We start from the raw sequence: 20,728 nt of genomic DNA on the forward strand, positions 1-20,728 counted from the left end.
TCAGATAAAATATACAAGTCCAATTCTCCCTCCAGATATGTGCATCTCGTCCCCACACTAGCGCTCTTGTCCCGAGTGTCTGTCCGCAAGCCGCACGAATCGATGATTTACCTTCGTTGGCCTTGATAAGTTCGTGCGTAACATTCGCTTTTGACCCCTGACAGCTTAATATGCCGCAGCAGCCATGTCTGATTTGTGACAAGTGGAGCGCCTGTCAGAGAAGGTACGTCAAAGGCTGTCGAGTCTATACGCTGATAGGTTAGCCTAATCTTATGACATTTGCAAGTGTCGCTTTGCCCAATCCATGTTTCCACAAGAACTTCGTCGTCCCGACCATCGCTGAGGGCTGGCTTGACTACTCCATCCAGATGTGGGACGCTCCTATGGATTCAGAGCGTCCATCAGGTCGCTTGGCTCAGAGAGGACGCGTGAATACCAGATCAGCACCCTTCATCGCAGCGGCTAGTTGGGACTTCTAGGGCAATTGACGTTATCGTCAAATTCTCAACCACGTATGGCGGAAACAGTACGTCGGTATATCCACATCGAGGTCTCGGGATGATGTGATATGTCATTACATAGTCCAGGACCTCGACGTCGCGTGTCGGTTTCTACAGGCTCATCGGTCCGAGCGAACCTTGACTACGATTGAGACGTCAAGGCGCGCCTCCCCTCTACCCACTTGGATCCGGGCAGCCCCACAGCACGGCGGTACCAATCTTTAACGATGCCTTGCGGGCAGTGCCTCCCCACGCTTCCAACCGTGGCGCCCAGGTTGACATGGGTCTTATCTTCCCAAGGCACCTACATTTTCCCCATTGGTCACTCTGGGGGTTCTTCCTTCATGCCACGTTCTCCGTGGCTCTTCTACGGCAAGCTTCGGTTTGGCTGCGAAGTAACGTCATAGATGCTATTCAGGTGGGACTTCAGGGGAGGCTTCCTGCCGGACGTATATCGCAACCCCACTGCTTGGGCCGTCTGATCTTCTAGAGTCGTTGACCGTCCTCAGCAATGGCGAAAGTATCACCCCTTGACTCAGGGAAATCCTTTGGAGGCATCCCCCTCAGTCAGCTCTTCCCCGAGTCTAAACTGGGATGGCGCGGGTGAGTGAACCATCATCGCCAGGCGGCTAAACGGAGATGTGATCATTGTACACTCAGTTACGTTGAATGGGAGGATCATCCTGAACGGAAGAGAACTGCGTCCGAGATCCTCAAGACGAAGAAGTTTACCCCCATCCCAGGTGCGCATCACCGCTGTTAGTGAGCTAAGCACCGCACAAAATATATATCATGCAGAGTTCCAGTTTGTTCCGCTTCCACAGACCAATCCTGTACTCGTTGGACACCGCTGGAAGGAATACCATGAGGCGCTAGGGCTGAAGAGCATCGTCGACTTCAGCTGGGCGACGGTCTTGAAAGAGAAGCCTGGTATGATCCACCTTCTGGACTTCCCTTACAACGGCGAGACGCCGCGTTCCGAGCTCATCAAGGCCAAGATCACCGATAACAAGTGGCATTTGTATGTGTTATCTGTGCACGCCCGAGAGTCCCTCCTTACTGGCGGATGCCTAGTGTGCGCAACCATGGTGGCGTACCAGACATCGATGAAGGCGCATACGAGCTGGAGATCGGAGGGCTCGTCAACAAGCCGGTCAAGATATCTTTGAAGGAATTGAAAGATCCTTCAAAATTTCCGTGCGTTCAATTGTTCGCCCTGTCTTGCTACACCTCATGCTTAGCCACTCTATAGTCAGGCAGAGGTAACAGTCACCATTCAATGTAGCGGAACGCGTCGTATCGAGCAGATCCAACTATATCCTGGGGACGGTGATGAGTTAATCAACGCTGTAAGTAGCCTCACTCAACCCCGTATGTGGCTTGATACTCATGCTACCTACAAGCCTTGGGGAGAGGGTGCAATGTGAGCTACAGGTGTTCTCTTGTCTTCGCGTGCTAACAGCAGACCAGTGGCACTGCGGTGTACCGCGGCGTCCCACTCAAGAAGGTCCTGAAAATCGCCTGCGGTGGTATCCTTCCCGAGGCCAAGCATCTCGAGTTCATCGGCGCGGACACCTACTTCAAGTACGATTGATTCTTGTTGTTCCCTTATGACGCGTTTCTGACCTCTTCACATAGGAAGGGTAATGTTTATAACTACGCCGTCTCCGTCCCATGGCGCAAGGTCAGGCAGAACGAAGAAGTCCTGCTCGCCTGGGAGATGAATGGCAAGCCGTTGCCTAAGATTCATGGTTTTCCATTGCGTGCCGTTGTCACCGGGTACATCGGCGCGCGGAGCGCTAAGTGGTTGTACAAGATCAATGCACTCGCGGAACCGAGTTTGGGTCCTGTCCAGGCTGCGGAGTACCTCTACTACAATCAGCAGGTGCAGTCTTCAGGTTTATCGTATGATCCATACTCGCTAAACTCGGACGAACGCCGGGGAAAAGCTCGGGAAGCAGAATGTGAAGATGTCCAACGGTTTCTCGATACAAGGCATGCCCGTCTCGTGAGTCACCGCCATGGGATCTTAGACACATTCCGCTGAAACTAGCGAATGTAGGAGCGCCATCATCTTCCCCCTTGACAAACAGGTCGTAATACATGAGGGCGAGATCGAGGTCAAGGGCTGGTCCTATAGTGGCGATGGCAACTGGGTCCAACGAGTCGAGGTCTCTCCTGACGGGTATGTTTGAGTCAAGGATGATGAAATGAATGAACCCATCCATCATGCATCGACAGCGGTCATGTGTGGTATGCGTGTGCCGAAGAGGACATGACGGAGAAGGTGACTTGTACTTTCAGAACTAGCCATCGTCAGTGCTCACCGCTCAACCTAGCACTACCACGCTTGGAGGCTCTGGTCGATCAGAGTCCCCGTGAACGCCCAAGGCTGGCTCGAGTTCTGCGTCCGTACCTGGGATAGCAACAACAACACTGAGCCGACTTTCGTGCGCTCCGCTTGGAAGTACGTACTTTGCAAAATTTTCAATCCTCAACAGACCATCTGATGCTGTCCCTGTCTTACCACATAGCTGGGATCTGCATGTCACGTCGTCTTGCCACCGTGTCAAGATTTATAGCGTCAACAAGAGCAAGCCGGAGACTGCGAAGCGCCTTGCCGAGATAGAGGCGCACGGCGAGACTTTCGAGCCTCTCACCCGTCCGCTGGAGTGGGAGCTCGAGGACACACAGGAATACCTTCAGCAGATGAGGAAGCATCCTCGCGAGCCTCTGGATTGAAACTGCCGTGTACGCCTTCGCCCATTTCACGCAGGAAGATGACTCGTAACGATCATCATTTCATGTAACATTGCAGTGCCATCGATACTTTTCTTCGCTCATCAGTAGCAACAGCGTGCTATATATGTAGGACGAATTGGAAACAACTGTGCATCTTGTACTTCCTTCTGGTCTCCAGATCCTAGGCGAACCTGATATGCTTGAGATTAAAACTAGTCCAAAATGCGGTAATATGTACGAGATGATCGAGAGCAAGAGCGACGAGATCAAAGTCATCGATGAGAGCAAACCGGCCGAGAGAGCATATGTAAACGTAAGTAATCATCATCATCTAAGAAGAGGCGGGCGCAGCGGCGGCGGCGGCGGCGGCGTGCTCGTCCGCGAGGCGCATGACCTCCATGAGGAACGTCTGTTGCTCGGGAGAGAGCGACGTGGTCGCGATTTGGTACCCACTGCCGTTCTTCATCTGGAACGCTGTACAAAGAGTCAGAGCCGCACCACTGTCCTTAAACCTGCACGACTTACACGTCAGTGCCTGCTTGAAGGTGATGTAAGGGTCGACGTTGTCCAGAGGGCTGATGTAGCCGAGCTCCTCCTCGATATCTTCCTCCTCTTCGTCATCCGAGATCTCCTCGCCATTGGCTTGCCTCGCGTTCTTCTCCTGGAGGCGTTGACTCTCGTTTGCGAGCAGCTCGACATAGGCGGAGTCTTCATCCCAGACGTCGTCTACAGGATGAACGTAAGCTGTTCGAAACGACAACGCACTGTGATATTTGGTACGCACCGTCCTCGTCATTCATATTGAGGAACTTAGAGTCGTCCTCATCGTCATCATCTTCGTTATCGTCCGAATACTGCTCTTCGAGGTCCTTGCGGGCTGGGAACGCCACCAAATATCAGCCAACGGCTTCAAGTCCCCCTCCCTAACCCGAGACTTACCCTGAACAACCTTGGGGTACTCCTGGAACAGCTTGAGCGCGCCCGACACAATACCCGGGAAACCTTCCTGCACACTCTGCGGGATGCTCGCAGGGTCCACCTCCATGAGCGCACATAGCGCGACGATGCTCAGCCTCTTGTCGTGCACGCGCGGCAAGCGCCCCTCGACATTGATCGCCGCGAACCACTGGTCGAAGAAGCCACGCGCGACCCCGGGCCCGGCCTGGTCGAGGATGTGCAGCGCCGCGGCAGGGTTGTAGAGCACGGCGTTGATGACTACGTTGAGCGCCGCGAGCCGCAGCATGTTCGTCTCCGCTTTGGCGATGACGGGGAGCGCGGTTGCGATGATAGGCTGGAGCGCGTCGTCGATCGTGCCGCGGAGATTGAGGAGCATGGACTCGGCGAGCTTGCATCCGTTGACGGCGTCGTTCTCCCCGAGGTGCTCGCTCGAGATCGACGTCTGGTAGATGTCGAGGACCATCTGGCAGTAGTCGGGGCGCGTCTTGAAGACGTCGCCGCCAAATGAGACGAAGTTGTCAAGCGAGGGCAGCATCTCTGGACACGTCCGCGATGGTCAGCATGACTTGGCACTGAAGCTGACGAGAGAACGCACCGTCCAAGAAGTCCACAGCGTCGCTCTTGAACAGCTTGTACGTAAGCTCGAACACGGGCCACATGTTAGGCGAGATGCTCCTCGTCTTGAACGTCAACACGTCGACGAGGTCGTACATATTGTCGAACAGGTCGAGCAGCTTCGCGTCGAGCGTGAGCACCACGATCGGGATGATGATCTCCTGCACCTGCGCGAGGATCTCCGGGTTTGAGTCGACGGCGTTGACGACAGTCGCGATCGTCTTTGCGACGCCCATCGCGGCAAAGGTCTTGTCCTCGTTGGGATCGTTGTCCATGATTGAATCAAGGTCGATGGCACTGCTGTCGGTCTCATCCGCGCTCTTACTCTCCCGAGCAAGGCGGGCGTACGTCTCGCACTGTGAACCAGTTGATTTAGCCAAGAGGAGTGCACGAGGGAGCGATGCGCCTTACGAGGCGGGCCGTCAGCTCGGCAGCGACAGGGAGAAGCTCGGTCTGGTAGGTCTCAACCAAGCTCTCCATAGCGCCGTTAAGGATATCCAGGTCGGTCTCCTCGGAAAGCTTGAGAAGTGCTAATAATGCCGTGATTAGCATGGCACAAGACAAAATTGCCTGGCGCACGCACTCTGAATGACCTTCCCAACCTGAGGAGCAACCGCCTCCTTAACTACAGTGGATCAACGCCATCAGAATCATAAACCCCATATCCATACATAGCACGGCGCACGCACCAAACTGCGAATGGATGACCATCTCCGTCAACGTCAACGTCGCATGCACCCGCACGGGCAGCTCCCCATCGTCGATGAGACCCGCAACGGCCGTCAACGCCTGCTGCAGAGCCTCCTTGCTCGCGAACTTGAACCCGGACTTGACCACCGTGCCGAGGAACTCGCACGCGATCGCGCGCATGTACGGCTCAGGCGCAGCGAACTCGGAGAACACGTTCTGCAGGAGGAACTGCTCCACGCTGCCCTTGACCTCGGGGTGGCGCATCATGAACGGCCCGAGCGCGGAGGCCATGTTGAGGGCGCCGTAGCGCTGGGGGGCGGCGGGCTTACTGCTCGATCCAAACGATACTCTTAGCCAATGTGTGCCATGACGGGAATGTGGGAGATACGTACGCGTGGAGGACCTGTGAGATGAAACCGAGGGTGGGCACGAAGGTCATCTTGGTCCTGTTGCTCGCAAGGGAGAAGAGGAAAGTGGTAGCGGAAGAAACGGGGCTGTCGAATACCTCGTACTCGTCTATATACTTCCATTAACGACTACATCGTTCTTAGTGAACGTGATGAAGAGTGGACATACCGACACTGGTGCGAACGAACTCGATAGGATCATTCTGCCACTGCTCCTGCTTGGCAGCAGTGAATGAAAGTTGAGGATAAACGTAGTTCGAGATGAGGTCCTGGAAGTGAGGCTTGAGAAGGCCCCAGGTGGACTTTGGCTTGACACTATCGCAGCAAAGTCAGTCACCAGCCGTAAGGTCAAACGATGCAAAACAGAGGTACCACTCCGTGAAGAACGTGAAGATCCTGTATTGGCACTTCTTCGATAGCCACGCCGTGCCGGACACGTACAACTGAATCTGCTCCAGATAGATCTTGAAGATCTCAGGCGCGAATGCCGTCACGAAATGCTGCGCGAAGTCGCCATAGTCCTTCTGCAGGCTGCTCGGCAGCTGAGACGGGTTCCCGAAGCGGTGGAAGAGCCTGCCCAGGATCTTGTACGCCCACTTCTTCGCCTTCCACCACTCGGAGCGCTCCCGCTCGTCCTCGTCCTCGGGCACGGCGTCCTTGGGGATCTGGAGCTGCACGACCTGGAAAAGGAGGCGGCCCCAGGGGACGAGGGATTCGGAGCTCTGCTGGTGCTTGCTGAGGAAGAGAATGATGGAGGTCGAGTACGTCTTGAGGATGAGGTGGAGGAGCGTAGGCACTTCCTGGTTCGTGCCCGCCGGAGGATTTTGGAGGGCTTGGGAGGCGATGGTGACGAGGGTGGGGAAGAACTCCTCGACGAGCTTGGGCAGGATGTCGTTGTTCTGGCGGAACCTGCGAACGCTCCGTCCAATACTGCACCGGGCCACACTCCGAAGGGTACTCACCGGAATGCCCGGACCATCTCGAGTGCAGCCACACACCCCGCGTGCACATCCCGAATGTTGCCGCTAGCAAGCAGCTTCTTGACCTCCTCCGCAAGGTTCGGCCACTGCTCCGGGAAGTCGCGGGCCACGACGTTCTTCAGCGCACCAGCGAGCTGCACAGTGATTGCGCGAGATGGAGATGTGGCGATGAGCGGGAGAACGGAAGCCTTGAGATTGTTGCGATCTGAGGGCGGGATCGGGACCTGGTCCGGACGCGCGTTGGTGTCGACAAAGTAGGACGAGTACACGCGATTTTTGAGGTAGACTGCCGCGGCCTGGCGCGTCGCGCTGTACAAGGGCTCGGTAAGACACACTCAGGAGGACAGACGCGTCGGGCACGTACAGATCTACGTTATCATTCCCCACGATCTGAAGGGTACTCGAGATCATCCCCTCCTGTCCGCCCAGCTGTGCACACGTTGATCGTCGTCAGTCTCTATTCGGTTGTGGTCAAAATAGGTGGCTCAATGCACCTTGCGGATCTGGAGCTCCGCCATCTTCTGGACATTTGGGTCGGGGCTGAAGGTGGAGGCAAAGAGATTTGAGAGCGTCTGCAGGTCCATCTGTGCAAGTATGATCTCTAAACACGTCCAGGTGGCAAATGAGAGGCCAGAGCCGACCTTGTAATCGAATCGTGAGGGAGAGGGTATATATACAGAGGCGGGGGCGGAAGCTGGTTCCAAAATTTTTGGAGGTGGACGGGTGTGGCAAGACGCGTGTTTTGGCAGCTGCTCAATCGCGTTTCTTTATCGCGTCCAGGCGCCCGTCTCCAATCAATCGCCCCCAAAGCACTTCTCTTGCCCCGCATTCAAAGCTATCAGGCAACGTGCTCGACACTCGAGTACACGGACTAAGCGTGTTCATAATATAGACGTCAATGCGCGACGGCACGTTCTACAAAGAGGTAATTGTACAGCCTTCCAATGTGGCATATCAGACCTAGGCCTATTCTAAGCGTGACCGTACTGCGCGGGACCGGAGGCTTCTACTCATCGTACATGTAAGCGCAATAATACGTAACAGGGGCTCTGACAGAGCAACATGGCAAGCACAGTCAATCGCGATTAACGGAGCTTACGGAACGACTGTCCTGCTCACCCGAGTGCGACGACCGACGCATTGAGTAGTTCACGACTCTGCATGCTGAACAAATGGGCATCACAGGGCACATAGCAGCGTACGAGGAACGTACGCGTCCCAGAAGACGGTGGTTCGTGAACTTATGCTCTTCTCAACGCGTCACTTGGTTTCCGCCGCGCGACCATGACGTACAAACAGGCACAGATAACGATTTTCCGGGTCAGATACATTTTTACCTACCACATACTCGTACACTAGCCTGTGCCATTGCTATCGCTGAGGGTAGAGCGGAATTTAATGGGGAGAGGGTCATACCTCCAGAATTGAAGGTGAGATCTGCAGACGACACAATATTGACCACTGCAGCATGTGGATCATCTCTGGGGATGATCCTGCGCTCCCTCGCGCAGCTGCATGTTGCACCCAGAGGTCGGGACGCTTGTGTTGCAAAAGACGATGCGACCTTGGTGGTTTCATATTCATGCACACTGGTTGACGCACACAGTCCGATTTACCTTGAATATCGAAAGCATCGTGTCACTCATAACTAGAGGCGTGAAGTGAGAGCACTCCGGAGGATGACTGCCGCGCGTGCGTATCTACAGATCGTTTCCCTGTTCGAACTGAACACGTTGGGATTCGTGATGGTAGTTTGCTTGCGATGTACTACAAACCGCAGCCTTGCGCACCCTAATTGTTTCATATGAATGTCTTGAAGCGAGGGCGCAGTTGCGAATCATTGTTGCGCATGGCTCCCTTGTGCGATTGTGCATGACGTCCGTCTGGACACTGCAGCGCGTTCGAGGTACTCTGGATATTGGCAGAGGCTCGTACAGAGAGCGACAGGAGACACAAGCGGCACCGGTGACATGAGCCCTGAAACACCTCTTCTTCAGGCAGAAGCTCTCAGGTCACTGGCTACGCGACGTATGGGTTCCTCTGCAATCACAAAACGCGAATTGATCGTACACCTAGTGTCTTCCAGATGTCTACCATGCATATGTCAGACGGACGCGAAGGTCTGAAAACTCTCTGATGAAGAACGTACGAGATGATTCCGGCCGTAGCTCGAGGTTCGACGCGTATGGGGCGGCCGTCTTCGTCCAAGGGCGGGTTGATGTCAAACACTTGTAGCACGCACGCAACGAATATGAACAGTGCTTCGTCTGCAAAGTATCGTTCCGTACATATCCTGCCGACAACTCAACAGCCTCTTTCGGACGTGGGGTGAAGGGTCGCTCACCGTCTCCCAAACCCAAAGGCGACTCCGCTCGGGTCGGTTACGTCAGAATCGAGCTTGCCGTCGTTCAAGAAGCGCTCCAGTAGGAACCTGTCTGGTTCTGGGTAGTTCTCGGGATCGTGCACGATTGACCTTGAGGTCATTGCATGATACTCACCGAACGATGCACAAAAAATAAACCGACCACGAATTGACCAATATGGTCCTGTTGGCAGGGATGAAGTACCCTTCGTACTCATCAGCCGCGACGCTGCATCGCGCGATGCCCAAGGGTAGGGCGCTATGCCAGCTCAGGAGCTCCTTAGCGATTGCAATCACGCATGGGAGCGCGTCGCGGTCTGCAAAGGTCGGTAGTCTATTGGGGCCGACGACGCTGTCCAGCTCTGCCCGCGCTTTCCTATGGACTTCTGGGTGAAGGCAGAGCGCCGGGAAGAGGCTTCCCAGTGGAGCCTATCGCTGTTGTCGCTATGTGAGACGTCCAATGCAGAGAAGGGAGCGAGCCTACTGACCGTGTCAAGATCAGCTGCGGGATCATGTCGGTTTCGTTTTCGAGACTCGAATGAGAGCACAACTTATTCCTCACCTGCATTAACCATTGCGACAGCACTCATGGCCATGCCCTCTTCCTCCCCTGCATTGGGGGGGATCCAGGCGGGAGATTTTCTCTATCATGGCGCTTGCTATCGAGCCCGTACACGTTCCATTAGCCTGTCCCAAGACGTTACGCACATGTCCGCATAGCTATGAATCACCAAACTCACCACTGCCTGCCTTGCCTGCGTCCAAGGTAGCTCCCGCAGCGTGTGAGCGTACTTGTTATCCTCGGCCAGCCGGCGTAAGAAGCTCGTTCCCGGTAGCCACATCGGAATGGCGGCTAGGAACGGGAAGTACTCCAGCATAGTCGCGCCTTCCACGAGCACGTCCACGTTCCTCAGGGCTCTCTCAAAGATCTCCATCCTTGCGTCCTCCTACTCGGCAATGTCCAGCCCGTGCGCCTCCTTACATATGGAGACCCCGAGCGCGCTGTAGATCCCCCCAGATCCAAACCAGCCAGCAATCGCGCGATGATGACTCAGTGATGCCGATGGAGGAGCGAATGAACAGAGTTGCCTCACTAGCGAAGGTGCTCCTCGAGCTTTCCTGGCGTCGTGAGGAGTCGCGACAACAGCCGGCGTGCGCCCTCCTCTAGCACGGCACGATAGGTGGGAATCACTCCTGGGTGGAAGTGCTGCCAGAACACCCACCTGTGCCGCCGCCACTGCTGGCCGTAGGACATCCATACGAAGTTCCACTCCCAACCCACCCTGAAGATGGTTCAAGACCGGAGATTTTGAGGATGCCAGTGGAGGCTTACAATTTGACTATCGTCGACGTTGGGCGCGAGGGATTGACCGCCGATCGTTTTTCCAGCAGGTCAAAAGCGATTTTGGGGTTGTTGATGAGAAGAATAGAGCGGCCTAAAACCTGTAAGTGCACCAGCTTTCCTGCATGTCTTGTGTCAGCATCACGGGCCCTGGTCGCAAGCTCTTTGTAGACAACACACCGTATTTCTGGCTGATTTTCCTGTATCCAAGCCACGGCGAACGTTTGGGAAGGTCGAACAAGTTCCCAAGAACCGCTATACCCGGCGGCCTTGAGAACGTGCGGCGAACTCTGATGACTTCCTATAAAAATGTACGACAATGAACACTAGTGCTACTACAGGTATCACAATTGTCGGGGTGAGGAGAGAGGGTGCCATGCCGGGTTGAGATTGTATGGGAAGCAGCACACGATGAAACCGGGCTGTCGCCTTAAATGCCCTGACTGCGAGAGGCGCCGTGTGAAGTTTCTACACCCGTATCCGAGCCATGGATCGCTTACATCGCAGCAGGATAGGGACGGACAGTGTTAGGACCACTGACACGATGCATTGCAGCTGTGGAGGAGAGCCAGATATAAGCGGAGCTCGCAGAACGCTATCGTGCTCAGACGTCATAGTGCCCTTCTGAACGAGTCATGCAGCTCCCTTGACGCAAAGAATACGTAGGCAGAGGTTCCATGCTCCTAACACCGGAGGTGTAGTTGTCAACAATGAGTGGTACCAACCAATCTTCTCGCTTGAGTCGAAGGCAAAGGCGAATCAATGTCCGAGATAACGGATAGCCATCGCTCTCCTATCACATGATTGCCTAAGATCGTCTCATTCATGACCTGTTGCATCAGATCTCCAAAATGGAAGTACCTCCTACTGTAATCCCCACAAACATACTTGAGTATCTGGACGCAGCGTGACTCAAAATGACACTCAACCTCATGTGACCTATACACCTGATGTCAACTCGAAGACAGCAAATACGTCCACAGTCCGAATAGGACGTTCAGCAGAAACCCGACCACGATGCCCATCTGCATCTTCCGTCTGTTCGTGTCCGAGTAGAAGTCAGCATATATCACACACGTCTGAATAATCTGTCACGCATGCGAGAAATCCCGCCACAGGAGACAACGTCAGAGACGGGGGATCTAACTTACGAGAACAAGGGCTCTTCCATCACGTCGTGCTCGCTCCCATCGTCCCAGAACACCGCCGGCTTGTGTCCGCGGAAGAAGAACAAGGGTAGGAGCGGAAAGAAGAACCCGAATAGGATCCCGTTGTGCAGCGACGACACGGCCGTCTGCGAGTTGGACAAGTCGCTATTCGGCCCGTCGAGCGAATCTATCCACTGTTCTTCTAGGACCCGTGCGTGCTCATCGACTATCTCACGTCGAGAGTAGCGACGATCCGGTGGTGTGAATGATTAGACAGCTGTTAGCAACTGACGGAAGATTGTCTAGGAAAGAGACTAGTGTACGTACAGTCTTCTTGGTCTTCGAACTCTTGGTCCAAGTAGTCCCCCGCGGAATGCGCATGGAACTGCAATCGTATATTCGCAATATCCCGCTCGCTGAACCCCGCCGCGGCGAGCCTATCGAAACCCCGCAAAGGCTTCAGCTGCGCAGTCTGTGGGAGTTGTGATAGTGCACCAGCGCATTCGTACGTTCATTCGTTAGCTTCTATCTGCCACGAATTCCGGCAGGCAGGCAGATAGATGCATCAGAAATACCCACCTGGATTCTCCCTTCTTCCTCCTCGCCTTCCTTCAACTGCGGCCCTACAGAACAGTGCAACCACGTCGTGCCCTGCGCGTTCTCCTCGGCCGCGCGTATCGCCTCATCGTCACCGTCGTCCGTACCTCCCACTCCCGATGGCGTCGCACCAGCATTCCTCCGGCGTTGCTGCCACATGGGCGACGCTATTCGGGCATACAGTTGCGCACCGTCTGCGAGCAAGTGTCCCTGGTGAATAAGCCTGAGGCGTCTGTCCTTGAGTTCTGGGCGGGCGGTGCGGATCTACGAGGCAATCCCGCAATACAGTTGGGACTCAGAGCGAATGCTAGGTGTCAATATATGGGGCTTACGTTGGCCTTGACGTCCTTCACTGTGTCTTTCTGCACCACCTGGACCGTCAGGTCCGGAATGCCCTCCGTGAAGCGGATGGTGAGATCCTTCGACGGTGAGGTCTCGAGTTCGCTGGGCTGCCCTGGGTCGGTGGCACGCTGCTTGCCTTTGGCTTTGTCGCTCAGCGCCGTAGACATGCTGTAAATGGGGTATAGTGACCGAAGCGTAGGGTAAGAATGAGGCTGGTAGCGAGGTGCTTGTGTCGTCGGAAGAGTGATGAGTACCGCTAGTTAGTTACACTCACCGTCGTATCCCCGACGCCCGCGGCGACCGACGCTAGAGAGCACGGTGCACGTGACCATCGCGACGCGTATCACGGCCGAGGCTGCTACTGCGTTTCCCCAAAATATATCTTGCCCAGGGGGTTAGACTCAAGGACGAGGGGAGAATCACATATAACCTAGGCTGGCTCTGATATCCCAATTCCAATATATGGGGATGTGTGTAGATGGAGACGCCTGCCTAATACCACACTGGCACAGGTGGTTTGCATATCGGTAGGCCCCTCCGAAAGTATCATGCTCAGGTTGGTTGAGAGCTGAAATCGAGACCCCACAAACGCAGTGAGTGGACACATCTTAGACCTCGAGTTGAGCGTAAGGCATCGCAAACGAACATTCAGCAAAACAACATCCACGAAAACACAGATCCAACCAGTAACAATACACATCAGCCCCTGGGCACCCACGGCGTCGGACTCTCCTCGACTCTGCCCGCCATTGCCATCTGTTGCCCGATCCCAATCGTGTCCTGCAACAAGTCTTCCCCAAGCATCCTCAGCCCCCCACCGCTCATCGCCATCTGGGCCTGCTGCTGCGCGAGCCTCTGCGCCGGGGGCACCCCAAACACCGTCTCCTCCTCCCCGCCCAGCGCGTCGAGCCCATCGTCGTACGAGTCGTCGTCGAACTCGTCTCCATCGTCCTGCGCCGTGACAATAAACGGTGGGGCGGTGCCGTCCGTGGCCTCGTCGTCGCCGTCCAGGGAGGAGTCGAACGAGTCTTCAGAGTCGAAAGATTGCTCCTGATTGGCGAAGAGGAAGTCCGCAGGGGCGTTCGCGGTGTTCTGGTCTTCGTAGTCGAGCGAGTCGAGCGAGTCGTCGCCATCTCCCGGGCCTCCGCGCCCGATCACCTCGTCGTCGTAGAAGTCGTACTGGGGAGGCTGGGGCGTGTGGATGGACGGTTCCGGATCCGGGGCTGGTGGCTGGAGTGTGCGGGCAGACGAGGCGGATGCAGCGCTGCGCGAAGACGTCGCGGTGAACACGGACGAAGCAGAAGAGCCGGTCGCAGAGGAAGCGGAGGCGGAAGAGATGCTGCTGAATACGGGCGCACGCGCAGGTTGTGCAACAGGAGCGGGGGCGAGCACAGCCTTCTGGGAGCCGTACCCCGGCACGTTGAGCCCAACTCTGCGCATGATACTGTCCAGACTCGCATCCACGACGCTAGCGCTCGTCTCTGAAGCAACAGGCGGGGCGTACGACGGTCGCCCATACCGAGTCATAGACGGGGGCGTGGGCATCGAGCTCATGCTGCTCTCGGTGCCGTACCCCGTCCCAGCAGGGCCCTTCCCCTTTGCTACGGCCCCCGCAGGCCCAAAGACCCCGCGTCTTTCGACATCTACGAGATCCTTCATGATCCGCGCCGCAGCCTCCTGCTTAGGGGTCCTTCCAAGCTTGGGCAAGCGTGCGTAGTTCGTCATTACGGGAGGCGACATCCCGAAGTTCTCGTCGAATGAATCGTCCTCTCCAGGCGGGGGCGTCTTCGTCCCAGGTCCAGTCCCTGACCTCGCACCTGCCCTTGCCGTAAAAGCGGCCGACGGCATGTAGGCAGAGAGTTTGATAGAAGACGAAGGAGGGGGTACGAACTTGCGCGCGCTCCGTTGGGGACTAGCCACAGAGGGATCCTTGAGGTCGACGACACCCTTCCAATCTGACGGCTTGGTGTCAGGCGGGAGGTATGGATTGAGCGTTTTGGCAACCGGGGTCTTTGGCTTGAACTTTAGCGGAGACGTGGTACGACTCGTGGTGCCCGTGGCAGACGTGAGGTTGGAAGAGTTCGCATTACGGTGCAGGACCTTCTGGAGGAGGGGCTGCGGGCCCGGGCCCTCGCGCGCCTTGCCTTTGTCGCCGGTATGGAGTGCCGTGTGGTCGTCGAGAGTGCTGTCCCTGCCAGTCGCACGCTGTGTTACGTCCTGGGAGTCGTCAAAAGCTTCCGAGTGGTTGAGCGCTGAAGTCGAAGGGACAGCGACAGAGCGATCGTCGGCCAAACTCTGAATGTCACGATTGAGCTGCCTCAAGGGTGACTCCAGTGACGCGCTCCACGAGGGCATTGGTTCCGAGGCCTCATTCGCGAAGCTATTGTCTGGGGCGTTTCGTGACCGCGAACGGTACGCGTCCGCGGGAGTGGAAGACACCGCGGCCTGTCCTGGAGCGAAGGACACCTCGGACGGTGTCCTGTCATACGTCCTGTCCGGGTGCGGGGTTTCGCCATCGGACTCGTCCGAGTGGGTGGTTGCAGATGACTCTGCAGGCGTCGATTCGGTCTCTACCTGACTGCTGTCTGCTGTCTGCTCATCTTCCGTCTGCTCCTGGCCGGCGCTGTAGTCCTCGTAGCTAGGTATACGAATCTGGGCAGCGGTTTCGTAGAAAGTAGTCCAGAACTGTGCGCGGTGATGAGCACAACCCAAAGAACATGAAGACAATGATCAGAAACACGGAATAGCCATGACAAGCGGGAACGTAAGTTTATGCGTCCGGGTGCCCACGCGGTCTGACAGCGAGGACCGGTATGTAGCCGGGAACGTTGGATCTGCAATATGTCAAGCATATGTGGCGCCGCGGTGTGCACTACGATTGTCGGTAAGAGATATGTGGTGTGGCAAACATTCGATGTCTTCAAAGCCAAAGCAAGAGCCCCGAGCTCTCATCACGAGGTGGAAGTGCCCGATAGATGGCGATACTTTGAGAAGGAGTGTAGGTAACGCAGAGTGCTCTGATCAGCTTTAGATCCCCCGGACGACGCGCGTGGCGAGCACGAAGACAAGCCTTCAGAAGAGCGCTTGGACGTACTGGTCGGCGGACTTATTCGGGAAAATCGGCAAAGCACACATTTCGTCGTGTAGGCCAGTCGATCCACTGCGGCTCCATACCGGCATGACGACGGTGTATCCACAATGTAAAACTGACGTTCTCAAGCAGCTGGGAGAGATAACGAAACTCGCGTACGACGCAGTCACAGCCACAGTCGTCCCTAAACTCTCTGGAGATGGCTGAGTGCAAGAGGGGAACCTCCCTACCCCCGAGTTGATGCCATGTCAGCGGGATCTGCAACGTGTGCAAAGAGAGGTTCGGTAGATGTACCGTGAAATGATCTCCAATTCGTTGAGATAGGAAGATCAAGTCCACGGAGCCCGCCCACCTGAGGCAGGGATTCCATCTCGCCGTTTGAACGATCTAACATGAATTTACAGGGCCTCTCTTTTCCCTCGCTGCAGACGTTGAGCATCTCGCTAGCATGGCTGCAACACAGTGATTGAGGAGTGTGGAGGAGTTCCCCGCTCGCACTCAGCAATAGCCCGGGAAGATCAGACGACCGCGATCACGACCGTGTGGTATGCGGGTTTTGTTTCCTATCCTGGTCACCTTGTCGGCCCTCGCGGTCGTGGTAGCGGTCAGACTGCGCGGATGCCCGGGCGCAAAAACCTGGGCGCTGGAATGCATGTTTTTGCGACAACCGAAGGTGAACGTACCTTGGCGGCCTCCCGCACCGGCTGGGTTCCAACTGCATATCGCTTCACCGCAGGTAGTATCCTGTTCGCCATCACGTGCTGTATCTTCGAAAAGTTTGCGTCTATATTCTGCAGCCTGCTGTCAGATGTTTGATATGAGGCAAACCGAAGGGCAAAGGGACCTGCAACTTGATCGTAATAAGCTGCTCGATCTGCTCAATTTGGTCATAAGGGGCGGCAGTTGTGTCCAAACCAGGGACCACAATGTCCGCTGGGTCTGCTGATGGTTCCCATCTTGGTGTCTTGGGTTCGATGGGCTTCAGTTCCGGGGCCATGAGCAGGAGGATGTGGATGAAGAGACGCGACAACGGGTGAGTGGCGCGACGCGACGCGACGGGCCCAGTGGCCCAAAGATTAGATTGTGGCTCTGCAGGGTATTGACCGGCCACTACGGCGATGTAACAAGCATTTAAACTCAGATTAGTGGCATTATGCAAGGGTATAGTAGTACCTCCAATTCGTCAGCAACTGCATGCACCTCGCCCTGAACGTCGACCATCACATCGTCTTGCTCAGTGTCCCACCACACCACTGCTTGTTCCTTTGAAGCTCAACATTCTTGCCCAAGATGCCGCGTGCAGAAGGTATGCATACATCCCGAGATCGTACGAGGCGTCATCTCATCTGCTATTCCTAGTCGGTACCCCGAAGTATCTGGCCAACAAAATGAAGGCTAAGGGCCTGCAGCGTTTGCGCTGGTACTGCCAAATCTGCCAGAAACAATGCAGAGACGAGAACGGCTTCAAGTGTCACACGCAGTCCGAGTCACACCTCCGGCAAATGCTCGTCGTCGGCGAGAGTGCCGGGAAGCACATCGCTGACTTCTCGTCCCAGTTCCAACACGACTTCGTTCAGCTTCTCTCCCGCCGTTTTGGCACGAAGCGCGTCAAGGCGAATACGGTCTATCAGGAGTTCATCCAGGACAAGAACCATCTCCATATGAACGCTACTCGCTGGGTAACCCTGACCGAGTTCGTGAAGCATCTTGGTCGGACCGGAGTTGCGCGGGTGGATGAGACGGAGAAGGGCTGGTTCATTGCATGGATAGACAACAGCCCCAAGGCACTTGCGAAGCAGGTGAGTGTTCGATGTACCTCGTGTTACCTCTTTCATCGTGCGCCAAGCGCTCCGATGCTCCGAGAGGTATGTCCGTGGAGGTTAGCCAGGTACGCCGGAAGTCGCAGGCATCTCATCGCTAGGTGGAAGCAATGTACGATGCACGTTCGCATGCCGTTGCCGCAGCTGGCAGCTGTGCGGACTATGTACCGAGCAGTGGCGGATGCATGCATGCAGCCTTATGTGACCCTGTCCGGCTCAATATCAAAAACGGCAGGAGCGTCCGGGCATCAAGATGCAGCGGGCAGAGTCGATCAGTTCACCGAAACCGAAAGGGCAGCGGCGTCTGTACAACGACCGTGCATCAGTCGGTTTGTAGTGGGACTACCGGACTGGCTAGTCACCGACTGTTCCTTATTCTGCTCCTGGCGAGGGACCTGTGTGGACTATCTTTGTTGCGTTGTACCTTCGGATCGAGTTGCCCTCGTTGCCTGGTATAGTGCACTAACCATATCTACTTTGCAGGAGGCCTCAATGAAGAAGGAACGGATGTCGGTTTCTGATGAGCAGCGTGAACGAATGCTCATTGAGGAGCAGATCGAGCGCGCAGCTGCTGAGGCGGAATCATCCGGATCCAAACAAGAACAGTCACCACCAGCGGAAGAGATTGGCTTGAAGCGCGATGAGACGACGGAGAAGGTCGTGTTATCCCTCGCTCCCAAACCTGGAGCATCCTCTTCGGGAATCAAGCTCAGCGCTCTCAAGCCTGCCGCGAACCCCCTCAAAGCTTCCAATCCCTTGAAGCGCCCCAATGTTTTCAAGCAGGCTGCTGCTACTTCCTCAAGTCTAGCGCCTGTTGATGCGGAGAAGATCAATGGCAAGAAGAGGGAGTTGACAGCAGCCGAGCGGCTCATCCACGAGGACCAGGAAAGGAAACGGCGGCGCGTGGAGCGAGAGGCCGCCGCATAAGGCGGCGGAGCTTGGTGGTCGGCGTTGCGTAGTATTCGGAGAGACTCATATGTCACGTGTATCCATGTTCAACTGTCGCATTGTTTGTGTACGTCTATTGCTGTTTCACTGTTAAGGATTTATCGCATAATCCCTTACCTCCGCAGCTAATAGTGATAAGGCCGTGATGTTTCGGCCCCGTAAAATGGAGAGCCATTGTCCGTGATGGCTTAGGCCCATGCCACCGTGGTGGTGTGGCTCAGTCCTTTGGCTCTCTTTGACAATAGGTCTAAGCGTTGTCGCGGGTTGGTATAAACATTGCAAACTCGCAATCTTCGCACCTTGCCTTCTTCCGCTACGGTCGCACACAATCGTACTACCAACTTGCCAACCACACCAATCCGCACGCTCATCATGAGAGAGTTTCACGTTCCCCCTCTGGATATTAGCCGCTGGCGCCCACTCAGTCCTGGTGCATCCCTCTCCGCGAAGGACGAGCCGATGGGCACTTCAATCTCCTGGGAAGCATACCCCATACCCGAACGGCCTCGCACGGCGGAGCTGCGGCGACCTTCAGTCTGCGAAAGCATCTGTGGCGACCCAAACCCGAGCAGCCTCCCTAAGGAAATCTGGCGTATCCCTCACGCGCACTATATCGCGTTCTCGCTCGATATGGCCGCTATCGCGAATACATTCGCCATGGACCCTTTCACACAGGAGGCGCTGATGCGGCTCCAGCCGAAGCGTTACGTCGGGCTTGTCGTGTGGTCCGGTATGCAGCCCGAGTATGCTGAGGGAGCTCAGGAGGGTGATCCGCCTTTGCGCCATCTTGAGGTGCTCGCACCACTGTTTGTGGCTAGTGGTCCCCCTCCAATCCCGGAGGCGAAGGATATGTACCTGCCTATCGATCCGTCGCCCCCTAGCCGGACGCAAGAGAAGCCTCAGAGTCACTCTGTGGTTGTGACCGACGAGGACTCCGCCATGACTGTGGACGGCGTCTTCGATATGGAGGACGAATTCCCCGAGCAAGACGTTCAAGAAAGCGACCAAGGACAGGCATCGGACTGCCATGACGCTATGATGGACGAGGACGACGGCCAGTCGGCGCACAATCCCGAGGAGAGTTCCCAAGCCCTGGACGAGTTCGGACCTCTGTCCGCCATCCGGCACCCTAGCCTCCTTCCGCTGAGAGGACGCGTACAATGGCTGACTTTCGGCACTCGCCTGCACATCACGACGTTCCACGAGTCCTCGCTTTCGTTCTACGTCGACGACGACGAGGATCAGCCGCCGTACGAGTGGCGCAGATTCGAGGCTCTCGTCACCGACAACCTAGCCGCCCTCTTCGACAGGTCCTCTTCACCGCCGGACGCCGATGGTACTTCTGCTGGTTCTGGCGACGAGTCGGACGCGCTCGTTCAGAAGCTTCGCGTGCCGGACATTTCGCTGCCTGCTATCGTTTGGCGCGACATTCGGGGCGAACACGAGGACGACCCTACAGAGTTCGTGCGGGAGCTTGATAGGTGAGTTTTTAGAGAGCAGGGTTGCCATTTGACGCTCCCAGATTTCAGCCAACGGGGGAAGCCGGTTCTGCCAGCGGTACGCCATGGCGTGCGCTCCCTCTGAGACCTGACGCCGATGCATGCAACTGAAACCGTTATTTACTGACCCTGTTGCTTTCTGTAGGATACATGACATCCTGGGCGAATTGCGCCAGCCTTAAGCGAGAAGGTTCAGGCGAGCGTCCAGTTCGTGAACTGCGTCTGGAGGCCGGTACGATACGAACGCGTCTATGGAGCAATCCGCGCCCAGGTTGTGTTCTGTTCGCGTTAAGGTTCGGCGAGCGTGATGTCCGCATGCTCGTAATGCTGTTGAGCTCATAAGTACGGATATGTGAGTAGAAGAGAAGAATTAGTCCAAGGCGCTCATAGCCGCTGGTGTATTGGTAGAGATCAGGGTCAACTTCTTATACATGAATAATACTTCGGGCGTCCCGTGGGACGTGAGCCAAATCAATCGTACATCGGAAGCCATTCCAGCGACCTGAAGAGAGCCCTGATAGCGCCTGGCTCTTGTTTTGAGAAGACGCTGCCGCGCGCGACCGCCGTGGTTGTGCCATGCTGTTGTGGGGCGCACTGGAGTGCGATTTTTCCAAATTGCCATTCGATGGCCGATGCCCGAAGCAACGAAGAAGTAATGCAATACTGTAAGCGGGATGTGTGTACACGG

At 55.9% G+C, this 20,728-nt stretch overlaps 6 protein-coding genes across 6 annotated transcripts; 2 read left to right on the forward strand and 4 right to left on the reverse strand.

The window, feature by feature from the left end:
* Positions 1–1,323: 1,323 nt before the first annotated feature.
* Positions 1,324–7,563, reverse strand: DICSQDRAFT_134698 (ARM repeat-containing protein). The gene is made up of 25 exons (XM_007363756.1): positions 7,533–7,563; positions 7,386–7,475; positions 7,256–7,320; positions 6,874–7,200; positions 6,284–6,820; positions 6,081–6,226; positions 5,897–6,020; positions 5,504–5,832; positions 5,398–5,439; positions 5,226–5,344; positions 4,795–5,170; positions 4,182–4,736; positions 4,027–4,119; positions 3,768–3,968; positions 3,035–3,716; positions 2,840–2,967; positions 2,742–2,787; positions 2,563–2,685; positions 2,450–2,508; positions 2,139–2,385; positions 1,971–2,084; positions 1,904–1,923; positions 1,753–1,849; positions 1,575–1,697; positions 1,324–1,521 (listed from the first exon to the last, which is right to left on the reverse strand). Exons 2-15 carry the CDS (start codon positions 7,473–7,475, stop codon positions 3,574–3,576), a joined length of 3,147 nt encoding a protein of 1,048 aa, XP_007363818.1. The 5' UTR covers positions 7,533–7,563; the 3' UTR covers positions 1,324–1,521; positions 1,575–1,697; positions 1,753–1,849; positions 1,904–1,923; positions 1,971–2,084; positions 2,139–2,385; positions 2,450–2,508; positions 2,563–2,685; positions 2,742–2,787; positions 2,840–2,967; positions 3,035–3,573.
* A 2,783-nt stretch (positions 7,564–10,346) lies between these two features.
* On the reverse strand, positions 10,347–10,711 carry DICSQDRAFT_55420 (uncharacterized protein; the record flags this gene model as incomplete). Its single annotated transcript, XM_007363757.1, has 2 exons — positions 10,347–10,536; positions 10,587–10,711. Coding segments are annotated over 2 exons (315 nt in total), but the record flags the coding sequence as incomplete, so codon positions are not given.
* An 837-nt stretch (positions 10,712–11,548) lies between these two features.
* DICSQDRAFT_55569 (uncharacterized protein) lies at positions 11,549–12,849 on the reverse strand (the record flags this gene model as incomplete). The annotated part of the gene is made up of 5 exons (XM_007363758.1): positions 11,549–11,633; positions 11,747–11,969; positions 12,071–12,215; positions 12,323–12,604; positions 12,673–12,849. The coding sequence occupies 5 exons, from the start codon at positions 12,847–12,849 to the stop codon at positions 11,549–11,551; spliced, it is 912 nt and encodes a 303-aa protein (XP_007363820.1).
* Positions 12,850–13,340: 491 nt separating this feature from the next.
* Positions 13,341–16,832, reverse strand: DICSQDRAFT_102405 (uncharacterized protein). Its single transcript, XM_007363759.1, has 3 exons — positions 16,618–16,832; positions 16,457–16,564; positions 13,341–15,367 (listed from the first exon to the last, which is right to left on the reverse strand). Exons 1-3 carry the CDS (start codon positions 16,768–16,770, stop codon positions 13,382–13,384), a joined length of 2,247 nt encoding a protein of 748 aa, XP_007363821.1. The 5' UTR covers positions 16,771–16,832; the 3' UTR covers positions 13,341–13,381.
* Positions 16,833–17,063: 231 nt separating this feature from the next.
* Positions 17,064–18,520, forward strand: DICSQDRAFT_168154 (uncharacterized protein; the record flags this gene model as incomplete). The annotated part of the gene is made up of 3 exons (XM_007363760.1): positions 17,064–17,079; positions 17,133–17,572; positions 18,077–18,520. 3 exons carry the CDS (start codon positions 17,064–17,066, stop codon positions 18,518–18,520), a joined length of 900 nt encoding a protein of 299 aa, XP_007363822.1.
* A 620-nt stretch (positions 18,521–19,140) lies between these two features.
* DICSQDRAFT_134702 (uncharacterized protein) lies at positions 19,141–20,454 on the forward strand. Its single transcript, XM_007363761.1, has 2 exons — positions 19,141–20,022; positions 20,186–20,454. Exons 1-2 carry the CDS (start codon positions 19,172–19,174, stop codon positions 20,220–20,222), a joined length of 888 nt encoding a protein of 295 aa, XP_007363823.1. The 5' UTR covers positions 19,141–19,171; the 3' UTR covers positions 20,223–20,454.
* Positions 20,455–20,728: the final 274 nt, after the last annotated feature.

This window comes from Dichomitus squalens (genome assembly GCF_000275845.1).
Source record: "Dichomitus squalens LYAD-421 SS1 unplaced genomic scaffold DICSQscaffold_7, whole genome shotgun sequence".
NCBI lineage: Eukaryota > Fungi > Basidiomycota > Agaricomycetes > Polyporales > Polyporaceae > Dichomitus > Dichomitus squalens.